The sequence below is a fragment of the Pangasianodon hypophthalmus genome, chromosome 1, assembly GCF_027358585.1.
Source record: "Pangasianodon hypophthalmus isolate fPanHyp1 chromosome 1, fPanHyp1.pri, whole genome shotgun sequence".
Lineage (NCBI taxonomy): Eukaryota > Metazoa > Chordata > Actinopteri > Siluriformes > Pangasiidae > Pangasianodon > Pangasianodon hypophthalmus.
The window spans coordinates 19,122,477-19,147,063 of record NC_069710.1 but is presented as its reverse complement, the minus strand read 5'-3'; the positions used below and the strand labels follow the sequence as shown (position 1 = coordinate 19,147,063).

General features: G+C 37.8%; 2 protein-coding genes across 8 annotated transcripts in view; both read left to right on the top strand.

Annotated features, from left to right (window-relative positions):
- The first annotated feature begins 1,032 nt into the window (after positions 1-1,032).
- kcnj14 (potassium inwardly rectifying channel subfamily J member 14) lies at positions 1,033-16,354 on the top strand. Its single transcript, XM_026926866.3, has 5 exons — positions 1,033-1,156; positions 8,658-8,758; positions 8,889-12,185; positions 13,025-13,342; positions 13,567-16,354. The coding sequence occupies exons 3-5, from the start codon at positions 11,016-11,018 to the stop codon at positions 13,870-13,872; spliced, it is 1,794 nt and encodes a 597-aa protein (XP_026782667.1). The 5' UTR covers positions 1,033-1,156; positions 8,658-8,758; positions 8,889-11,015; the 3' UTR covers positions 13,873-16,354.
- A 1,296-nt stretch (positions 16,355-17,650) lies between these two features.
- Positions 17,651-24,587, top strand: part of myh14 (myosin, heavy chain 14, non-muscle) — a 35,657-nt gene continuing 28,720 nt past the window's right edge. For 5 of the 7 annotated variants that reach the window (XM_053234948.1, XM_053234944.1, XM_053234947.1 and 2 more), the window contains exon 1: positions 17,651-17,868. The gene's annotated coding sequence lies outside the window, so the exon portion shown is untranslated. The remainder of the gene's footprint in view (positions 17,869-24,587) is intronic. The other 2 variants (XM_053234937.1, XM_053234949.1) reach the window with 1 other exon arrangement.

Below are 24,587 nucleotides of genomic sequence, written 5' to 3'. Positions count from 1 at the left end.
GCCTATTAAATTGCATGAAATGGCATTTATGAGACAAAAGCTAGTTAGCAGATAACAGACCGTAATATAATAGAATTTAAGGGCCAAATCTCAATGTGTCCCTCTCTGTATAAGCTACTATTGCAAATTACATAAAATACTCCATTTAATTATAAAATTTAATAAAATATTTCCTTTTGGGAGTTTAGGTTGGTGTTCAGCTATTATCAGCAGATGGGCTGTTTGTGTCAAAATGCCTCACACCTTTGTAATAACACATGTGGAGGGTTGTGGAGGGCGGGGGAAATCCATTAGATATCGCTATGGCTGAAATCAAGAAAACATGACAAAAACAACAAAACATTCGGTTTTGACCAAAATGTAGATATTCTGACAACAATATAATTTGGAATCGCTAGTGTAAGAAAACAGATTTTTAAGAAAACTTGTTTTTATTTAGACTCCTTTCTAACCAGTGCCCTGTGATGGACTGGCGTCCATCTATGGGAGTGAATCTTGTCCAATTAGGCCACTGTGCTAAAATATTATTTCTCTTCTGTTGTTTTGCTCACTAACAGACAAGAGCCTTATCCAGTGTTCCCAGTATAGACTCTAGATCCACTGTGATCCCTGATCAAGGTAAAGTAGTTATTGAAGGTGAGTAAGTACTCACTCACTCACTCACTCACTCAAAGAGCATGTTGGGTAAGGAGCGTGTCTGTTTCGTAATATCTCATGTCTTTGTCACAATATCTCATCTTTTTCATAATTATGTGTAATTATAACATAACATAACATAATATTATGTGTCTTTGAAGCATGCAATCTTTCAAAAACATAGAGCAGTTGTATTATTATGAATTTCTGAACTTCCAAATACAAAGAATATCACAAAAATACTTCCAAAAATTACAAAATTAACATAAATGAATGTTAAAAAAAAAAGGCCCTGTCTGAGCGATGTGCACCAATCAGACTATCGTCCTCTTTCTAGAGTGAAAGCACATGAGAGAGAGAGAGAGAGAGATGTAGTGTCGCCCTCTGTCAGTCTGTATAGTTTGAAAAGTGAGTGACTTTGACTCCTGAAAGAAGAGGAGCAGCTACACACTTCTGATACACACACGTCTCATTATTGGATACACAGAGAGCTGGATTCTATTTTAATGGCAGCTTGACGGTAAGTGTCAGTTCATAGATAATTTGTTCACAAGAATGTCATGATGAAGAAGATTAAAATGGTTTTGAATTATCTAATCTGCTGTTTATTTGTTGTTTAGGATCTGGGGCTAATGTAAATTATGTCATAATTACCACTTAAGGGAAATCATAAGGATAGAAACAGTTTAAACTCCATAAATTGTGGTAGCAATATTCTTGGTGCCTCAGGTTGACCATTGACCAGGACTAGCGCGTCGACATGGAAAATACTGAGGCTGTGAAAGAGAGATGATTGCTACTGTAGGCTGTGCTTTAACAGACATTTATACAGCTGATGTATGAATTGTGACAATTTACATGGATTCTCAGTCAGCTATGTTTACTATCACCACTTTTTAAGATTAACTGACATTTCTGTAATGATTAGTTTGTGTGCGATATCACTGATGAATTGATGCAAAGGCGGAACCCAATTCATGTGACATGCAGTCAAATTATTGTTGAATTACATATGTTTTGCCTGCTGATTTAGTTAAAGCTGTAAACTGATCTGGCTGCTTTTAGGCTGGTATATTAACTGCACAGTTGTGATCACAATAGTACCTGTTTCACTGTATGTGAGTGTCCAATGAAATGAATATGTAATCTCAACTTGTGGATTATCTTTTCTTCACGTATATTTATCCTTGTGTGGTAAAATGAGTTATAGCCCCAGGAGCCCAAAGCTTTTTTTTTTTCCATACACGGCTGACAGCAATCCTTTTCTTTATATTTCGGTTTTGTGATTAGTATAAGTATCAAGTAAAAGTAAAAAAAATAGAGGTTCTATTTTCTACAATAAAATTTTGCTGTAGAACAGTAAAAACCTACTTTATATTTATTGTAACTGCATGACAGAAATTATCACTGAGGTCAGGAGAATACATTATAGATTTATCATGTATATCATGTATTTATCACGCAATTCAAACATTTTTACGTGAGCCCTTCAAATACATCCTATAACATAACACCATTTTAGTAGGATGGAGTAGAACTGAAACACTAATGCAAACCTAGAAGAGAACATACACGAAAGATGAGGTTCGAAAGTAAAAAAATACTATGTATATATGGTTCATGATTTGATTTAATTTAATTTATGACCCTGAAATGGAGCAGTAATTTTTAAACAAGGGATGCACTTTTAATTTAATTTGCTTTGTATATTTTCCCAATAAGTTTTGTCATATAAAGTATTTAGTAATGAGGCAAAGAAGCTATAAATGCAAATATAGTGTCATGAACACCACTGTTAAAGGAGTGCGTTTATGTGGCTGTTTAATAGCTGATATATTAATACGTGTATCTTTAGATATTTTTAGATATCAAGCACCCTTTATCATCTCCACACTTCAGCAGACATGTGATTATTTATTTTCAGTCTCTCTCTTGGATCACTCATGCATAAGTATGCCTTCACACTTCAGTTTAGCATTATTTTTATAACTCACACTATATTACAATTACAGCTCATGCACACTAACAAATGCAACCCTACTATAAATGATGAAACTCTTATGAATTCCATCCAAGTAAACTTGTCAGGAGATGGCAAAGCTCATTTTGAATAGTCTAGACATTTGATCATTATTATTTGTGTTCTACTTCACCCCATCTAACAACGCACACAGGCCAAGACCTTCAACATAGTCACAAAGTGACTGTAGGATTATGATTTGATAAACAAATACAGCTGTCATACGTCCATCCTTCTTTTCTTCTTCTTGCCTTGTACGCATGTCGGAGTTCATGTGCATTTTGTAGCTGTCTGTGTAACAGCTTGTAACTGCAGTACTTTGTCTTCTAAAGTTGGTTACAGAGTTTGTAATCTGTAATTTGATCTTTATCCAGTGCAATGTGCAGTTCCTAAAGTAGCAGCCTTCCTAGAGGGACAGCTAGAAGTCCCCATCTTTTTTTGAAGGTGTATGTGGTAGCCACTGGAGCACATCATGGCACTGTGGATGGTATCCCACTAGGAGTTAATAAACTTGTCACAGCCTTTCTGAAGGGAACAATGCACCTTCATATGCTGTCATTCCACAACATCCCGGTCTAGGATCTCACTCTTGTTCTGGATTCTCTTAAGATGCCTTCTAAAGACTGCCTTTTTGCTGCTGATCACTTCAGCAAAAAGAATGGGAGAAATTATGCCTGGGCAGTAAGCTCCCCTTGCATGAACTGATGGTGATAATGCCAAAGAGACCTTGTGTTTGAGCCCTGGGTTTCTGACAAAGGGCATATCACCCAAATTTATTAACCATTTTTGTTAATCAACCAACTATCTATTGACTTCACTCCTTCTGAACATGCCCTGCTTTGCCCTGTTTGTGCTCTATGGTACTATATGGAGCAGACATCAATCCAGTCATTAAATCCACTGTTGATCTGTCATGAGGAAAGACACAGGAAGCTTCTCTGTCTAAATACAGTTTGGTCCACTATGTGGTGGACTTCATCACATTGGCCTACGTGCAGGCCAGACAACGGGTCCCTGCTATGTAGTGGCATGTCAATCCAGTCTGTGCTGCTGCCACTTGTACCTTCTCCAGGTCCAGCAAGGACCAGTTGGGGGAGTGCAGCAGTCATCTCTAAACACCTTTCCAGTCAGCCCTTGGTGGGATCGGTTCCTTATGACATTGTGACATTGGTAATCAAAATGATTGGGAGGGATGAAATAGAATGCTAGCTACATATGTAACTGTGATTCTGTGAATACTAGATATCCACCAGATTTCCTTGTCATGTGGAATCAGCACCAACCTGGCAGGACAGCAGCGAGAAGTTTTAGCGGGAATGATTAGGGATTTTGCTGAAAAAGATACCTTTGCACTTTGCACAGATGATACGCACTGCCCCTTATCCAGTGTTTACAGAGCCATAGTTTCATAAATAACTATTGTTTTAATATGGAGGAGTTAAGCAATAATTGAGCTTGAAAACTAAATATGTTCCCATCTGTTTTCCTCACACAGAGATAGCTGGGCCCTGGCCATTAATCTGTCACTGTGATTCGAAAGCTGAGATTAAGCTGGGATAGTTGTAGTATTAATTATTTGTTTAATGGTTAACAAAAATAGTCTGCTAATAAATGTACTCTCACTGCCATACCCATGCTGAGACTTGAATTAGAAGAGAAAGAGACAGAGAAAGAGAATGAAAGAGTGAGTGAAACCCATGTGAATGTATTGACATACAAGCACATGGGTGGTACTGGCAGAATAATGGTGGTATTGACTCGCATGGCAGTATCTGGGTTGCTCTTGTCCTGCTGCTGGTGGCTTAACATACATGTCAACAGCAGTGATTTCCTAGAAACAGGAATTTTAACTTAGAATATGATATAGTAATGATATAGTAATTAGTAACTTAGTAAATGATATAGTATGATATAGTAATTAGTTATAACTAACTAACTAAATAAATAAAGAAAGAACTAGCATGCTCTCTGAATAATATGATTTACTATCAAGTTTCAGCAGCCATGTTATTTTGTTTGAGATTCATTATTTTATACTGCATCCCTATTTTAAAGGTATACGAGTAAATAAATAATCCTGTCTAGCACACTACATAATTGGTACTATAATGTGGAGCACTTTTGGTCTCTTTCTCCTTCTTCCTCATTTGCCACACTGGCCATAATATCATTATTACACTAAAGGTGAGATTTGCTTTTTTGTGAATGTGTCTATGACTGTTTCAACAGTTCCATGATCATGATGCATCACACACTCTATTGTATCAACAAACCAAATAAATACCATAATGTCATTCATATGAGCACATGGTGTAATAGCTTGTGGGATTGAGAGCTTCCAGATATTCTGATCCTCATCAGCTTTCCATGTTTTTGAGCTATAGAGGTGGAACAAAATGAGAGAGAGGTAGATGAAGAGCTTATCTGGGGCTTATTGAGTGACATTGAAATCATATTCCGAGCTTAATCTGCCTACATAATACCTAAACATGGACAAATAATTTAAGCAGAAGAGAAAGTCAAGAAACAAGAGGGACAGTTAGAGGGATGACAGATGTCAACTGAAGTTTTGTTTCTAAAATGAAAACCTTTTTAAATAATTAATGAAACCAGAAGGAGCAGCTAGCATTTTAGAAATGATCTCATGCAAAGTGACTCCAAATAGTTTTCATTCTTTCTTTACCTTTATGATTAGTATTTTTAGTCTCAGGTTTCAGGATAATAAAAGAAGAATCCATAATAAAGGATTCTGTGAGTGAGTGATTGTGCTTTTGAAGTGTAGGAACGTGTCAATGCACTTCAAATCGCATACACTTTGTCCTTCTTTTATCCATGCTACCACCATCATGCTTCATAACTGCTTCACTGCATACCTGCACTTTATAATGTTGCTCCTGGACACTTTATTATTATTATGACTCTCACTTTACTATTATGCCTCTTATTGCTTCTATGACAGTCGATTGCTGCTACCACAGTCAATAGTTTACAGGCAATTGTCGTGCTAGTTTTTCCACTCAACAATGTTCTGTTATCTTGTCTAGATGATGTACCCTGTCTTGTGTATTTATTGTATTGTTTGCACTCATCTCACACTGTCGTGTATTTGTGCCTTATGTAGTCCCATGTAGTGTGCCACTATATTGTTATTTGTAGCACTATGGTCCTGGGGAAATGACATTTCATTCCAATGTATACAGAGAAATGACAATATAATGCCTATTTTTAATTGAGTGCACTTCCTCTTCTCAATTCATGGTAGCAATCAGAGTCTCTGAAACTTGTAGAGAGTCTTATAACAATTTTCTTTTAAAATTAGACTGTCTGATGTGGTCATTTTATTTTAAGATGAATGGTGTATGATGTAACAGCTTTGACTAAATAAAACCCAGTGTCTACCAATCCCTGACTTTTATAAAAGAAAAAAAAGAATATATATTTTAGTCTGATATTGTTATAAGATCAATACTGCAGAGACACAAAGAAGTTCTGAAGAAGTATTTCTTAAAGCCATCATGGCTGTTTTAAAGCCATCATGGCTGTTTTCATCTATGTTATAAAAAATTTTCACTAACTACCTGCTTATTTTGCATTATTCTAGAAAGTGGGATGTTACTTTGGTAACAAATAGCCTATTTAACAACCAATTTACTTCATCTGGTTTACCTCAGGCGATCAAAACAAAATTTAAGATATTGGTGAATAGTGTTAAAAAGCAGTGTGTGGTACATGCACACTGAAGGTGGAGGTTAGCTCTGTTGACAGTGAGTAGTCTAAGTACGTGTCGGCCCACATGATATTCACTTTGGCCAATAATTTTGTTATTATGTTAATTTTAACAAATATGAAATTGCATTTAATTTCATATGAGTACCAATTTACCCTTTTTAATTATTTTGCCCATTAGTGTGTATTTATCCATTTAATATATTTTTTTAATATAGATATAAAAATATTTCATTATGTAATGGAAAAACAAGGCAATGCTGTAATGTATGGGTTAATTTCAACATAATGATTAACTTTACATTGTTTTCTGACATTTCTTTGACTTTTCTTATGCATTTAGTTTTTATCTATTCTGTGCTATAGTATAAATAAGCATATAAAATTCAAATGGGTAAAATGACTAGTTCTAGTTATGAAATTCTGGCATTTTAAGTATTAAGCAGTCTAGACTGTGCTTTACAGTTTTCTACAGTGGTTTCGCCTTTCCTAACATTCTCCAATTCTCCATGATCGCAAATCATAATTCATATAAAAATCTATTTACATACACTATACTGTATGGCCAAAGGTTTGTGGACACGTGACAGTCACACACATACAGTATGTGGTCCTTCCCCACACTGTTGCCACAATATTGTGTAGGTTATATATAAGCACACAATTGTATAGAATGTCTTTGTATGCTGTAGCATTACAATTTACCTTGACTGGAACTAAGAGGCCCAAACATGTTCCAGCATGACAGTGCCCCTGGACATAAAGCGAGGTTCATGAAAACATGGTCTGGCAAAATTGGTGTAGAAGAGCTCAAGTGGCCTGCACAGAGTCCTGACCTCAACCCCAATGAACACCTTTGGGATGAACTGGAACACTGACTACATCCCGGGCCAAGCTCACATGAATGTTATTGTCAGATGTCCACAAATGTTTGGCCATATAGTGTATAAATATGTTCTATGTAGTTTAATGAAAAGTAAAATGCTGCTGCCAAGTTTCATATTTGACCTTTTCTGTTGGGATTTGCCCATTAGTAGTAATACATTCTCAAGAATGCAGCACTGTTTTCACATATGCAGCATGATTAGCTTAGTTTTTTCTCTTGGGGAATAAGTGTATAACAAACAAAGACTAATGGATCCATAAATAAGTTTTATATGACTTATATAAGTTTTACATTATCTTGCCAGACATTACTCCAAAGTGTCTCTATATCACAGTGACCCTGAGACACTTCAAAGTTTCCCACATGCTGAAGAGTGAGATGACAGGTCTGCATAAGCACGCTGGCACCTTTGTCCAAAAGTCTGTCCATGCCAACAAACACACGAGGCAGAGATAAAGAAAAAGTTTATTAGAATAAGAAATTTGGCTATATATTTTTTTTTATTTTTGGCCACAGTGCGTGGTGGTCTGTGTTTCCTGAATAGTATTGCATCAATGGGCTTTCCACTGATTGTGTGTGTGTGTGTGTGTGTGTGTGTCAGATCAATGGGTTTGGCAGAAAGGAATAGACAGGGCATCTACAAACAAGACAAATAAAGCCCTGGGTTATGTGTACATGATGTTTGTAAAGGTCAAACTATAGGTTCACAGGTTTTAAACACAACTGCTCATGAAATGAGACTCCATTCCTGTGAGCTGGTGATTTCTGATTCTTCTCATATTCATTAATAGAGCCAATTTTATATCCGTGTAATGTACTGTAATTAGATTCTGTAGAGGCTCACTAGTTCCCTTATATGTTTGGATGAAATTAAGAAAAAAGGAGTTTTGTAGAGTAGCAAATTGAAAAAGTACAAGCTTCGGTTTTTAATTTTACTGCTTTATTTTTTAAAAGTAAATTGTTCTGTGAAAATACAGTCTTTTCTATTGTGTTTCTGCTGAGAATGTGCTTATAGCGAAGAAGGTCATTTACTGATAACCACAACAAATTGTTCTGTCATGATCTCCTTTATTACTTAGATATTATATGTCTGTTTTTATTTTCTTTGTTGTATTCTGTTGTTTGTACTGAAATGTAACTGTTTTTTTTTTATTTCCTTTATAAAGTCATTGATTTAGCAAGGTTAAATCCAAACCATAATCTTCTGAGTGTGTTCTGAATTTGAACAGGGACAATTTTTCCAACAAATTTATAAAGCTGTCATTCCTAGGCTTGTAAAACACATGTTACTGCTAAATCTGTTCACTGATGATTTTACATAGCACAAGATCAGTATATTCTCAGGGTGTATTATCCAATTGACCACTACCGTTCATATCCATTTTTCAGTTCCAGATTAATGGATGACAACACCTACTAAAGAGAATCACAGGGTCAGTTTGCATTAACCTTCAACACAGAGGATTCACAATAACTGCATATCAGCATAGGTAATTATTCACGTTTCTTTTTCTTCATTAGCTTATTCAACTAATGGTACTAGTGATATTTCATCACATCAGGATTGCTTTTCACATCTTTCACTTCTGTTTTAATGTTAACTATGTGTTTTATTTCTAGGACAGAGTGAAAAGAAACAAGACTACTACCCCTTAGACCATATGGACAGAAACAGCTGACATAAACAGAAAATAAAGCTGGAAAATCCAAGACAGAATCATTTGATTAGCTCCTGTATATAGGTCATCATAAGTGTTAACCATCTATCACCTTCCAGTTTAGGAATGATCCATTTTCCCATTTTCAATTTTTAGTTACAACAAACAATTTTAGTTACATCTTCTGCTATGCTTTGTTGCTTTGAAATTGTCCATTCAGAAATCCCCTAAGTTTATTGCAAACCAAACCATACCTAAAAATATGGATATGAAAATAATATTTGTTATATGATTCAGGCTTTATGTTGATCCTCTTTTCATACTATGTTTGTCAAACCATATTTACTTCTTTTTAACTCATCCAAAAATATGCAATATCCTGAGAGGTTCATTTTTAGTGCAGCAAATAGCAATTGTTGTTATTGTTGTTGTTGTTGTTTTTTTTGTTGTTTTTTTTTTGTAAATCTGTAGAGGTATCGATTACTTTCTGCATGTTCCATTTTCTCTCAGCTTGCCCTTTTTAGTATCTCTGGCCTCGTTTTAACAAGCTCCTGTCAGACATTAGAGAGTAAATGTTCTCCTAAATAGCCTACCTGCATTTGATGAATAGATGCTAAATATGAATGATTGCATTTTCAAAAGACCTAAAAGGCAGACTTTTGTGGTGCATGCTGTTTTAACCAATGGAAGTGCTAAACATTCATCATAAGGTCATAATTCCCTTCTTTTTTTTTTTTGATACATGCGTCTTGCTTTTGTATTTTTATTCTGTATAAACCCCTTTTTTCCATGTTGTTATTTCTCAGTTTGGCTACATAACATAAACTCAATCTTCGATTTCTGTAGTTTGGTTTTAGCTGCTAGATTGTTTGAGTGTCCTCTTTTCCTATGAATGGAAATTTAGATAAGGACTTTCTTTAACCTGTATTTTCTTTTATTACTTTTTCTGCCACTCAGAGCATTGGAATCTATAAAGGTGGAGCTAAACAAAAGATGTGCTGCTGCAAACAACTTTTGGACTTTGGGAGAAGGGAGTCAATTCTATTGAAACTAAATCAAAGAGGACAGCGAATCAGGTCCATGATTTGATTTGGTGGGGAGTTTTTTGTGTGCGTGCTTGTTCCCCCCTACATTATGGCGATGTGTATTTTGTTAGTTTGCTATGATCTGTATGCTCCACAAGTGTCAGCTGAAAACACCCAGTGAGTAACTGTTATACTACACACTGTGTAAGTGCTATTTCACTGTAAGGATAAAACAAACAGCACTGAAATACTTCATGTGTTTATAGTGATTCCATGTTTGTGTTGTGTTTTTAAACATCTCTCTATCCTGCAAAGGAAGGTGAAGAAATCATGGAGGGTTTGTATAGGCATGCTGTTTTTTTTGTTGTTTTTTTTCTGGTTTCCTCCATTTTTCCTTGTTACCATAAACTGTAACTTTCCTTTGTTTGCCATAAGACTCGAAACTTATTTCAGTGCTTCTCTCAGTCTGCTTTCCTCTTGTGCTATTCATTGTCCTTTTTTTAAATGGCTCTTTTATATGTTTTAGTCCTGCCTAAACCAAACCTTGTGTTTGTCCCTTCAGATTTCTGTTGAATTAGCTCCTCACATGCCATACTCATGCACTGACAGTCCAGTCCCATATCTCCACTTTTAAATACAGTGAAGTTGCTGTTAGAATTTGTGTTAATAGTACAGACTTATTCTGACCTCCAGTGAGATGATAGATGTAATACAATACACTTGGATAAAATCTTATCCAGATGAGACTGGTGTTTTCAAAATGGTTTGTTGATGCTGCTGCTTAGGTCATGTTGTTGATTGTTTTTTCCAGCGTCTTGGCTACAGTCCTAGCTTGTCTCTGAACTGAAATGTGAACGAAATATTCCAGTCAATATTTTCAGAAGTAAAGAAAAACTGACTGGTTTGTATATCATGGTGAACCATCACAAAAACATATTTTGATTATCCAGGGTTTTTTTAAGATAATTTTTGAAACTGTTTTTTTTTTTTTTTCAACATTTTCTGCAACGTGAGGATGAACTCAAAAATAGCTTCACATATGCATCTTTTTTGATGTACACTTCATGCACACATTTATATGTTTATATGCACATATATGTTACCAGATAAAACAATTCTTCCTTGTACATTTTCAATACACCATCACCTCACTCGGGTTGCGTAGACAAATCCACACAGTAATGGGAGCTGCACGTGTCAAGCGGCGTTTCAGCGCTGTAGTAGACACTCCTCTTAATGAGGAAGAAGTCATGAAGCTGGCTCAGAGTGATGATGTCACTGGAGCCTGTACAGGAGATCTCTCTTCTCCAACTTGCAATGGCAAGCTACTTAACCAAAACAATGGAGGACCAGGGAGGCTCTCTGAGAGAAACGAGGAAGATGATGATGATCACGATGACAATGATGGAGGAAGATGGAGAGGAAGAGAAGGAGGCTGTGGCTTCATGCTTGAGGGTGTGACTAGGAGAGAAGGCGGTGGGTGGGAGCGAGTTGAAAGGACTTTCTCTGTCTCCCCTTCCTTGTCTACCCCTCTTACTGCCCAACATCACTTCCAGCATCGCAACCGATTTGTGGGCAAAGATGGCCGCTGCAACATCGCTTTCATCAACATGAACAAGAGGGGCCAGCGGTACCTTACAGACCTCTTCACCACCTGCGTAGATATCCGCTGGCGCTGGATGCTGGTGGTCTTCACCCTCTCGTTCTTGCTCTCCTGGCTTCTTTTTGGATTAGTCTTCTGGCTCATCGCAGCTGCCCATGGGGACTTAAGTCCCCCACCATCACCCTCCATCACCCCCTCCTCAGCTACCTCATCTTCTTCTTTGGCTTTACCAGAGCAACCAGTGGATTATTCCGCAGTGCAGCTGGAGCCTGAGGAGCCACTGGAGCCTGACCACTGTTTTCAGCAGGTGAACAACTTCATGGCAGCCTTCCTCTTTTCTCTGGAAACACAAACTTCTATAGGGTATGGCTCCCGAAGTGTGACTGAGGCCTGCCCCCTGGCGGTGCTTGCTGTCGTTTTGCAGTGCATTGTGGGCTGCATCATCGACGCTTTCATCATCGGGGCGGTCATGGCCAAGATTGCCAAGCCCAAGAAGCGCAATGAGACCCTGATGTTCTCAGATGTGGCAGTAGTAGCTATGAGGGATGGGAAGCTCTGCATGATGTGGCGAGTGGGAAACCTACGCAAAAGCCACCTGGTGGAGGCCCACGTCCGAGCACAGCTGCTGAAGGTGAGACAGAGAGAGATGAATGGAACGTGATAAAGAATGAAGAGGACATTTTAGATTTATGTCAACCTGTTCTGAGGTATAGCTGAAAAGTGTTTGAATGAGGTAGAGCGAAAGACAGAGAGAGGTGGACATCTGGACACTTGTTTGGTTTGGTAAATAAGAGCTTGTTTTATTCTGACAGGGATTTATATATCATTCATGAGGGATTAACTTAAAATCTTTCTTATTTGTGTGTGTGTGTCTAGGATTGCATTTCCAATTAGATGTGGTTGTGTCAGTATGTTTGTGTTTACTGTTTGTGTTTACTGTGATTGAAATCTGTTTTACTATGCGTGAGTGTATATACAGTCAACTCCAGAATTTCTGGCACCCTTCATGATGAGAAATGCGTATAAAAATTAAATAAAGTAAGCGAAATAAGCTTTGTATATGTAGCATAAACATATGAAACTGTATAGTTTTCACACTTTTTTAAATGAGTGGTGCAGATTTTGCCACACAAAAAGTGGTTCAAAATTATCAGTAACACTACAATGAATATTTGCTGAAGCCTCCCTTTCTCTTATGAGAATGATTTTGTTAGAGGAAATATAAGAAGATTATCCAGTTGTTTGAGTAGAACATTGTGTGTAATGCTTTTTTTTACACAATAGTCTTTGCTCATTCTATTAAAAGGTGCCAAGAGTGACTATATATTGTGGAAAAATGTTTAGCTGATATACCGGCTCTATGTATTGTCCTTTTCTTTCTCTGCATTGCTGAAAATGAATCTCTCTGAATGATATCTGATGATAGATCACATACATAGTGAAATGCTGATTGTCTTCATTTTCCTGTAGCCAAGAGTGACCCCAGAGGGAGAGTTTCTACCTTTGGACCACAAGGACATTAATGTGGGCTTTGATAAAGGAACTGACCGGATCTTTCTGGTGTCTCCGGTGACCATTGTGCATGAGATCGACGAAGAGAGCCCTTTCTTCGAGATGGACCGGAAGATGCTGGAGTCAGATGAGAAGCTGGAGGTGGTGGTCATTCTAGAGGGCATGGTCGAAGCCACTGCCATGACCACACAGTGCCGCTCTTCTTACATTGCGTCTGAGATTCTCTGGGGTCACCACTTTGAGCCTGTGCTCTTCGCAAAGAAATCTGGCTACCAGGTACGACAAATGATGAGTCCATGATAAGGAAAGAGGGACAGAATTAACTACGCAGATTACTCTTTGTTCTTAAAGAAAATATATTTCCTGTAAATTAAATCCTTATCAATATACAATATTGTAAAGGTACCAATTTGTTCACAAAGTGGATCGCTAAGATTAAAAAAACAGTGGGTTTTTTTGCCAGAGCTCCACAACATTGTTGACATTTCATCCTTCTCCAGGTGGACTACTCATACTTTAACAGGACGTACGAGGTCCCTGACACGCCATCCTGCAGTGCTAAAGACCTAGCTGAGAAGAAATACATCTTGGGCTCCCATTCCTCTTTCTGCTACGAGAATGAAGTGGCTCTGCAGCTCTCCTCCTCTGCCCTTCCCTCCCCCAATAGCAGCTCTCCATCCCCCTCTTCCCCTCCTACACCCTTTCTTTTCACTCCTAGAGGAGGCACCTGCACTGAACACCCGCATACACACACTCACACTCAGCAAGGGGGTCAAAGTGGAGAATTAGGGTCACAGAGAGTGTGAATAGGGAATACAGGGAGAGCTGGAGGCAGTAGGGTTTCATGAGGACAGGGAGAAAGTTGATACAATGGACAAAAATTCCGACCGGGGACAGAAAGGAGAAGGAAACTGATTAATGATAGGGGTCAAAATCAGGAGGAATAGGATACATAGAGAGAGTGAAGAAAATGTGGAAGTAGTGCGCTTTTCTTTTTCTTGGCTGTGACAGCAAGCAAGAAATTAAAAATATCAAAAGCTTGAACATAAATATCAACACATTGCTGAAGCCTAATAGAAAAAAACTGCAGTCCACATTACGAGAGTTAGACAGAGTAGAGAGTGTTAGAGTGAAGGATGAATTAAACAAGCACATTCCTCACTTCCAGATAATAAGTATAATTGACAAAGGATTTGTTCAGATTTGTTCAGACATGTCCAGAAAATCTGTGTTTGCACAAATGAGGGAGATTCAGTTAATTAATGACAACTGGGTCAAAACAGAAAACTAGGGACAGAGAGAAATTGACAGAATGAAAGCAGTTTGGGGGAGTGATAGAGAGGCATACGGGGAGGGTTTCCCAGGGCTATTTTAGGATGAGGAGGGTTGCAACACTGGCCCACTTGGCTGATTGGACGTGGCAATCTTTCAAAGTCAGTGTCACTGATCACAGAGTTCCAGTTGTGGTACAGATACACAACAGTGATCCCTTATGGCTGTAACAAGTAACTGCACCTCAGAATGAAAGCCTCCTTTTTAGATTACAGGTTAAATCAAGTTCAAAACTGTGTTTCCAGGATGATGGTGTGACAGAGAATGCACAAATGTGTGGAAAAACAACACATCAGTACAATACAGTAAGTGCACAGAACAGTGTCGGACATCACACGGTGACTACACGGAGCAGCAGGAACATTAACAGAATCAACTGTTCAATGGACACAAGATCAGAAACATCCATAGGTGTGTGTAGCAGCATATAGAGTACATTTTTTAATGCACAGCCTCTCATGGACCTGGCGTGTAACTTATTTACTCATTTACTGAGTCATTCACTTTTAGCAGGCTGAAGTTCTACAAGAAGATTTATTAAGCCAAAAGCATAACAGACCCACAGATGGTAGGAGTGGTGGAGCCAGTGCCCTATTTCAAACTGTGTTTTCTTCAGTTTGATAATGCTATGTTTAGGCTATTTGGGAAAATGGAACTAATTAGAATATAAATAGCAGACGTGAAACTTAATATGTAACTACACTGGATCTTTGACAAACTAAATATACTATATGTTTTTGCATACAATCACTTATTTACTACACGTGATTTGGAACATATTCAAAAGAAATGAATTTTTAGATGTTATCTTTTGTAATGAGAATGAGCACTACACTTAATGAGAAATTAAGCTAGCACTACTGTGTACCAACACACCACTTGAGATCAGCAACACTTGACCTTTATTCAGGATATTCAACAAATAAAAATGTTCAGTGTTTAACTAAACACACACCACAACTTTTGCACATTTGTCTGACAGCATTGTTGCTTTATGTGCGTCAGGGAAGAACAGATGTGTCTGACAGTTTAGAAACCAAAAGGACTCAGTGGAAGAGTTCATCTGTGCATATGACCATCTACTGCTGTTTATCTGAACTGCTTTCATGCTTTGTTAGCTTTAGGACTTTCTGTAGTGTTGAGCGCTCCAGGACAACAGAAACTGGTAGCTATAGACACAGTTTTATTTACACTTTGATAATGTTTGTAGCTTATGTTGCTATGAGGTTTCTTTTTATTTTTCTTAAAATTTTTTTTTAAAAAACCCTTACACGCAAATGCCCAGAATGTTGATGAACAGGTCAGGCAGGGGAAGGGGTGGTGGAAGGGAACTAATTTATTACAAATTACAAATTTCACCTTTTCAATATATTTTGGGCCAGCAATTTTGCACTTTGTTGTGCGTATCAAATGCAATATTCAATAAGGCTATGACAAATATTAATTTAGTCGACATTGTGTCTACTAAATACAGATTTGTTCCTGTATTGCCCTGTGAATTCAAGTGTTCAAATTTGCACTGTAAAGCAAATGTAACTGTATTTTAGTATTAATGTGATGGAGAATTTGGTGAAATTTCTAGATAAATAGCATTGAACATGTTTGTTGTCATGGTATTTTTGTATTTTGCTGTTTATTGTGTGAGTATGTCTGTTTTTGTGTGTGTGTGTATGTGTGTGTGTGTGTGTGTGTGTGTGTGTGTGTGTGTGTGTCTAAGTCTAATCTTTCAGTTGAACCTAAGTTCTTGTCATAAATGATCAGATCAGATGCTTCCCATGTGCACACCTTTTTATGGCAACTCCACTCTATTTTCTATTTTCCACAACCTGAACACACCATGGCACTTACACTAATGCATTTCTCCTAATGTACTACTGACACATTGTTATATAGACTTTGTAGCAAACAATTTTACAGAAGATCTATAATGCAAATAAAACATGAGTTTTATTGCTATTCATTGCTAATCATGTTTTTTGTCTTGAGCTAATATTTTGTTCATATTATTCTGTGAAAGGAATCTGAAAAATCAGAAACAAGAAAAACCAGAAACATTATGCATTTTTTTACTTTATCTTTGGGACAGATCTCCTTAAACTGGCTTATTATTGTCTCTGTAAAGAACTCGAGATTATAATATAACGAGACATGTCTCTAAACAAATTCCCCCAAAAGACATCCTTTGCTTCAGTTGCAGCCTCATGCAGGAGACATTAAATGGCAAAGTTCAGCATATAATTAGCTGACATCTCTTTTTATACTTTTAACTAAACTTCAGACTGAAAATGCTTTAGAGGACTGACTGAGCGAAATGTTAGATATACTACTTGTTCAAAAATCAAAAAAAAAAATGTTTATGATGATGATGATAATTACACTACTACTACCACAAATAATAATAATAATAATAATAATTATTATTATTATTATTATAAATAAATATATTTAATTATTTAATATTTATTTCTATTTATTTATATTATATTTAATATAATTTATTATATTTATATAATTATAAATATACAATTATATTTAATATAATTATTAACTATTTAATATTTATTTATATTTAATAAATAAATATACTTATTATTATTATTATTATTATTATTATTATTATTATTATTATTATTATATTACCCTATATTATGCATATCCTACTGTGAATCCTAATACTATCTGGATGTATTGTTATCTGAAACATCTAACCTAAGCCTGCTGTATCAGAAAGGTGCAAATCTGAAATTCCTCCGCATTAGTGCGGAATCTGGAGCTGCAGCCTCTTCACGCAGCGCCTTCTGAATTTACACACACGCACGCACGCACGCACACACACACACACACACACACACACGCACGCACGCACGCACGCATCGCGCTGCTGTTATCATCCAAGAGGGCTCTCGCGCGCAGCAGACACCTGCTCCTCAGCTCTCATTGGCCTCCTCATCCATGAGCCAGCCCACGCGCTCTAGCTTCCCTTGCTCTAATTGGCTGGCCCACCTGTCCATCTCCCAGCGCTCTCTCCCATTGGGTAACGGCTCCGCGCTGTCTCGCGTACTATTTAGTACGGTAGTATGCGGTAGGCTTTTGAAAGTGTACCAGTCCAAAGGCGTGGCTGGACTGTCCTATTCAGTGGGCGGGTTTTAAGAGCCATCCTGAGCTGTTATTGGCTATTGTTTTGACTAAGGCGGGATATTCGTCGCCGGCTATGAAAACTATTGGACGGATAGAGGATGTGTTCGGGCTGCTTTGAAGTCTCCGGCTTGCCCTCACTTCTGTCTCCTTTTTATTCTCAGTGTGAATGAGTGTGCGGCTTTCTACCTGGAGCGCTGTAATGGGAAAAGCCGCATTCGCAGTATTACTTCATACAAGCTGAAAAAAAAAAGAAAAAAGAAAAGAAAGAGAGACAGAAAACGCCTTACTTGGCCTTTGGCGTCATATTCGTCGGTCGGACTTGCAGAGCGGAGGTGAGCCGTGCGCTTTCTCCTGGTTCTGGGTGGGCTATCTGATTTCAGCGCTTTAGCCCCGTGCTAACGCAGCGAGGTTTGTCCAAATGCGGCAGTGTCCACAGGCGTGCAGACAGGGAGCCGTTAGCACACCCCGGAAAGCGCCCTGGCTTTCTGAAGGAGTCCTCATATTTATATCTTTCCTTTAAACAACCTCCATCGCCCCGTATTCGCTTAATATAGTTAATAAGATAGACATGAATTAAAGGCACGGTATGGATATGGGCGTTTAAGTGGCCTGTGTGGAGTCTAGTGTTAGAATGAGCTGATATTAATAAGCCTTGTTTATTACCACAACTGTTTAGCGGTTACTGGGCTAGAAAACATTATATTTCTGTATTTCTACAATATGGGAATAGTGTCTTATACTAACCTGAACACCAGTGTGTGTGTGTGTGTGTGTGTGCACCTAACCTGTGTCTGTTCAGTTATTCAGCACACACACACACACACAGAGCAGGCTGGCGCGCGAGGTGTGGTTGCTCAGAGGACATGCAGGCTGTTGTAGACTGGGTGTGTGTTGTAAAGGAGAGTAGAGCTTTAGACATCAGCATGTGTTTGAAGGTGAACAGTGAATGAAGAGTGAGAGAAGCCTTATGCCTGCTTAATGAGCGCTAACATGCTGTTCTAGGCTGTTATTACACTGCCATATTCCTGCCACTGACATCCACCTACCTCAACTTCATCCCTCCATCCCTGCATCCCTCCCTTCTTTCAGATCCTGCACTGACCTCTGCTTAAACTTCGTGTGTGTGTGTGTGTGTGTGTGGTCTGCGTTGGTGGGCTCAGACAGTGTTGCCACGGAGACGAATCGGGGCGCGTGGCCTGAGATACACTGGCATTCGCCATCATTTTTTTTTTTTTTTTTTTTTTTTTTTTTTTAGATAGAGCGTATCGGCAACATGTATTTCGTTATATAGCTACATATATACATGTAATCGAAAACGAATGAATAAAAATGGATACATTCCTTATCAATAAGTCAGTGAGTGTATTCATTGTGAAATCCTCTGAGGTATTATAATCAGCACCACGTGACTAGAGGATGGGCGCGGGCGCGCGCATGTAGCTGGAGATGCTTGGCTCTGATGGAAAGAGTTTTTTATTTAATCATACAGCGATTATGAGGTTCTCAGCACTGCCTACACACTCATCAGCTGTCTTACTGACAGATGATGAACATTCACAGATCACCAAAGCTAGTGGCTATATCCAAAATTTCATGCCGCAGCACTGATTCATACACTTTCAGGGAAAAATGGTAGTAAACTGTACCATAACTTGTCACTGGGGTGGCAATCTCCAGCATACACCTTTTCACTGGTGGCTCTTCCATATACACTATATGGCCAAATGTTTGTGGACACCTGACCATCACAGCCGTATGTGTTTCTTCCCCAATCTGTTGCCACAAAGTTGGAAACACACAACTGTATAGGAGGTGTTTGTATGCTGTAGAATTAAAAATTCCCTTCATTGGATCTAAGATGCCCAAACCTGTTCCAGCATGACAATGCCCCTGTGCACAAAGTGAGGTCCATGATGACATGGTTTGCCAAGGTTGAAGTGGAAGAACTCGAGTGGCCTGCACCTCAACCCCACTGAACACCTTTGAGATGAACTGGAACACTGACTACATCCCAGGCCTCCTCACCCATCATCAGTGCCTGACCTCACTAATGCTCTTGGTTGTTGGTTGAAAGCCTTCCCAGAAGAGAGGAGGTAATTATAACAGGAAAGGGGGACTAACTCTGGAGTGAGATGTTCAAAAATCACATGTTTGTGTCCACAAACATGAGGACATATAGTGTATATTGGCTGTCCAACAAATGTTAATCTTTATGAAGTCTTCCTCCAGAAGTCCATACATTTTACATTCTTATAAAATGCTAAATACTTCTTTAAAGTCACTGTGAAGTGCGTTGAAACACGCAGCGTTATTCGACGTGTTGACATAATTTCCACTGAAACAGGAAGTTAGGGCGGGACCTACTGAGTGACTCCTCCCCCTTTTTAAATAGTTAGTAGCGTTTGGCTTACCTCACAGCCTGGGCTAATCCGTATTTGACAAGCAATACCTCCTCCTTCAGAGTAAATGAATTTAAGCCATTTCCTTCTTAACCAACTTAGAGTTGGAAAACTGAATAAAACGTACATTTCTGAACAGCCAAAGACACATTTACAACCCATGCTGATATGACTTCTCTCGCTCAACAACGACAACTTAGGCAAGGTGATTTTTATAATGTTGGGGGCAGAACACTTTAGATTCTAGAGAGCATTTGATTGGACAGAAAATCTGATGAGAAACTGAAGTGCAGAATGATGTCATCAAAATTGCTGATCCGTCTTGGCGGTAGAGGGACCGTAAATTTTGAATACATATATCTTCTAAATGCAAATTTTGTTATTGTTTTGGAGCACATTAGCTTATAGATAACCTTAAGGTTAACATATTCATACTAAAAGCCATAAAAGTTCAATTTTGATTTTGTGGAGATTTTACTGATTACAAAAATGTTTAAAAATTTGGGAGAATTTGTTTTTCTCCCAAATTTGTTTTGCTATTTGGCAGTTAATTTTCCATTGATTTGCTTGCCTTTCTAGATGTTGTGCAGGTGTTGGGGAGCATACGCAGTGCCCACTTTAGCTCCATAGAGTTAGTATTGAACCTAGAGGTCGAAAAGGGGAATTGCAGCAAGTGCTAATTGAGGCCTATTGGGGCAGGAATCACACTGCTGCATGCATGGAGCAGCGGACAGGACAGTTTATATGCCAAATTGGGCTAGTTTAAAAATACTCCATGGCCGCCAGAAATCTTGTTGAGCAAAGGAACGTCTAAAACAGATCAAAACGACTGTATGCTGGCTGACTATGTGTTGTCAAATCACAACTGCCTATAATGAAGTTACTCTAAAAATTCACTAGATAGTAGCCTATAGAATAGGACATGTTGTTATCAATGTTGTCCATCTTTTATACCTTTAGTATGTATTTTTTACACATTATCCATGTTCCCAGGTGAAAGATAATTATACCTAATTATTTTCCAGGCATTGCAGGCATTATTTTGCAGGCATTTTGAGCACTCCTCCATGGTAGTCGGATAACTTGTATTATGTTAGTTATTCACAGTATTAACAGTTAGATGTGATAATCCACCAGTATAATTATTTATAGCATATGAAGTTGAGATGTGCATGTGTAAATATGTACAGTGCCCAGGCTTATATTGCATATATATAATTATTTACACTATAGATCACTTTGCATATTGATTACAGTCCCTATAATTATTCATAGCAAATAGAGCCTAGAATATCAATGTCTGTATACAGTACTGTGCAAAAGTCTTAGGCACATGCAAAGAAATGCTGTAGAGCAGAGATGCCTTCAAAAATAATGAAATTAAATGTTTCTACGTTAAAAAAAATACTATAAAGAGCAGTGAACAGTAATAAATGAAACAAAGTCAATATTTGGTGTGATGATCCTTCACTTTCAAAAAAATAGTAGTCTCAGGTACAGTTAGTGCAGTTTTATAAGGAAATGAGCTGTAAGTGTTACTGAGCATCTTGCAGAAGCAGCCACAGTTCTTCTGGAGACTTTGACTGTAACACTCGCTTCTTATTTTTGCAGCAAAACCCAGCAGCCTTCATTATGTTTTTTTGTCTGAAAAGCGTCTCTTATGTAATATGCTGCTTTCTTTACTGACATAAAAACATTTAGACATAGGTCTAAAACACACACTTTCTGATTAGTGCTGACATTGGTTTTAGTTTGTATGTTAATGTGTTTTGTATATTTATATACACCTTTATGGCTTTATGTTTATAGTATTTCTAGGTAATGGGATGATGGTTCGTTAGTTATAAATAAATGTTAAATGAAATAAAGCCATTTAAACAGAAGTTACAGCAGTGGTACTGAATGTAGCGATGCTTATACATGTTTAACCAAAGAAGCTATAGACATGTCGAGGTGTACTTACCTCCCACTTGCACCTACTGTACATATATACATATATTTCTGTTAGTTTCAGTGTAGTCACTGAATAATGTGCATTAATGCTGGAATAGTCTGTATTTTTTATTCTACAAATAATGTGGGAAATTATATAGAAATGCTACAAAATAATAATAATAGCTTAAGCCATTGTCTCAAAACAAGTGGATTTCGTAGATGAAAAAAAACCCCAAAAAACCCAATTGAAAACCTGCCATCCGTCCGGAATTTTGTTTGTATTTGGATTGGCCTCTTGTCAGTCATTTTATAGACACGCCCCCAATACCCCTTCACATCCTCATAAATCATTATGTAGAGAGATGTTTCTAGAGTTCTAACTTGGCTTTCAAGCAGTAGAATGTCTGCGTGTGCTTGAAGGTGATGTCATGACAGTCCTTGCTAATGCTAGCTCTAGCTGAACCACTATAAACTTTAGGGGTGGAGCTTTGTGTACATGGGTGGAAATTGAGGTGGGTTCAGTGAGTTAAAAAAAAAAATTCTAATCTTATTCTACTCCACCGATTTAACCATTAGACACCTATTTTTCACAAATCTTACCTAATGCACCTTTAAGGTGAATAACTTAATAATAAGCAGACAGTTTAAGGGGTTAATTGTTCACTGATTAATTATAGATTACTTATGTTAATAATGATAACGTGATTCAGTATGTTACATCAAATTTGTGCAATTTTACAGTTCAGTATACATTAGAATAACATTTAGAATAAACCTACTTCTAATGGCAGGTAAGAAGTAGTTTATAGGGAGGTGGCTTGACTGTATACTATAGACATGTATACTGATGAGTATACTGTATATGGAATATGATTTGGCAATGATTTGATATGAAGAATGTACTGCGAATGGGTAGAAGAAGGTGCACTGAGATGACCTACTTTGCAGTATGAAGCCCTGTCTAAAGATTTGTCTGCTATTCCATGCTGCCTCATCTGCCTTGTCACTTTACATCACCATCAGCCTTACTCCATCAAGTGTTTCCTTTACACGCTTGCACATACACACACGCACATGTACATGCACAGTGAACATTTAACACACACACTCTTAAACAATCCCTCAGCAATTGGAGAACACTGTATCACATAAATGCTGCCATTTTCTCCATCTATCTATCTATCTATCTATCTATCTATCTCTGGCAGTCAATCTCTTGTGTAGAATCCTTCACTGAACAGCTCTGTGTTAAGTCTCCTCCTCACTTCTGCTTTTGGTGCGTTATGTGTGATTTGAAGCTGACTTAATGAGCAGTCATTACATGCTGGTTGCTCTTATGATCACATCAGTAATCTACTCAGTTGCTGATCAACCACCCAAATTAGAACTGAAGTTGCATCTTAAATCAGTTGTGAAATATAATATCTAATCATCCTTTATGTCTGATTAACAATATGAAAGGAATATTTACTTTTTAGGTATGTGTTTCCTATGTCTTTATTTTGGCTATTTGTAACTGAAGAAGAAAACGTGTGAGGGGAATATTCGAACTATTCCTTCTTTCTTCTCGACACGAGTACCCAGGAATGGACTGCATTTCTGATACATACATTTGAAATGCAACTGATGCTCATATGACTCTGGTGCTCGTATGATTCTGGGTCTTGCACCAGAGCTGATCTGAAATGGAAATGTGAGGTATCATTCTGTTGACTGACGCATTTCTATCCAGCATATTGCAAACACCATGACTTGTTACTGGATGTTTATTAGTTGTTTAAAAGATTTCAAGAATTCATCATACTTATGCTGCATTTGTGGTGCCTTTTTTGCAAGTTGTAGTAACTTTGACATGCGACATGCGATGTAAAAAAAAAAAAAATATGGATGTTCCCTCAAAAGCGTGCCTTTTGTTTGCTTTGCAGAGCATGTAAAACTCATAAAAAGCTCAAACAGAACTCTTTTACAGTTACAGGCCTGAGTGGCTACTGGTACTGCTCTACTGTAGTGAACTTCACACATTCATGCAACAGTTTGAACTGAAATAGTTTGAACAGTAACAACAGCAGACAAGAACGTGAAGCGTTAGCAGCGAGCTAACTGGCTAACATTATTGATAACACTAATGTTGTTGATTACCTTTCCAAAACAGTGATTAGTATTGTCAGTGTTATAGATTATCCAGGTACTGTGCCTGTATATTAATTGCTCTAAACTGGTACTTCTATAAACTCATTTAAAAAGTACAGAAGGGGGACGTTACACTGTTCACAGTGTGCGCGGCTATGTTAATTTGATGTCCTTCCGTAAACAGGGATGGAGCCGGTAGTTAAGAAGACTTTGAAGGGGTGTTTTTGGGGCTTTTACCAGTTGTAGGCAGGGAATTACAAGTTCCAACTTCGCCTTGAATGCAGCATTAGCTAGTTAACTAGCTAGGGAGCTGGATGCTAGCTGGCAGGCAATGCCAATGATCTCCTGCTAAAACATTGGAAAAAATATACCATAAAGTTAGTGATCGTGGTACAATGATACATACAAAACCAAAGAGACTGGATAATTGATTGTTCCTTTACCATTTTAGTGCAGACCACCAGCTGTGGTTTCTGAAGGACACCTAGTGTTAGCTAAATTCACTAGAATGCTAACTTCACCTTTATGAGGTGACTCTGATGACTTTCAGTTTTACTGTACAAAATACTTTAATTTTAAAGCTATTC

Excerpts from the sequence above, each read along its gene's own strand:
- kcnj14 (XM_026926866.3), top strand. The coding sequence starts at position 11,016 with ATGCACACATTTATATGTTTATATGCACATATATGTTACCAGATAAAA. Across the intron at positions 12,186-13,024 it reads TCCGAGCACAGCTGCTGAAG|CCAAGAGTGACCCCAGAGGG; the intron begins GTGAGACAGAGA and ends ATTTTCCTGTAG. Across the intron at positions 13,343-13,566 it reads CAAAGAAATCTGGCTACCAG|GTGGACTACTCATACTTTAA; the intron begins GTACGACAAATG and ends ATCCTTCTCCAG.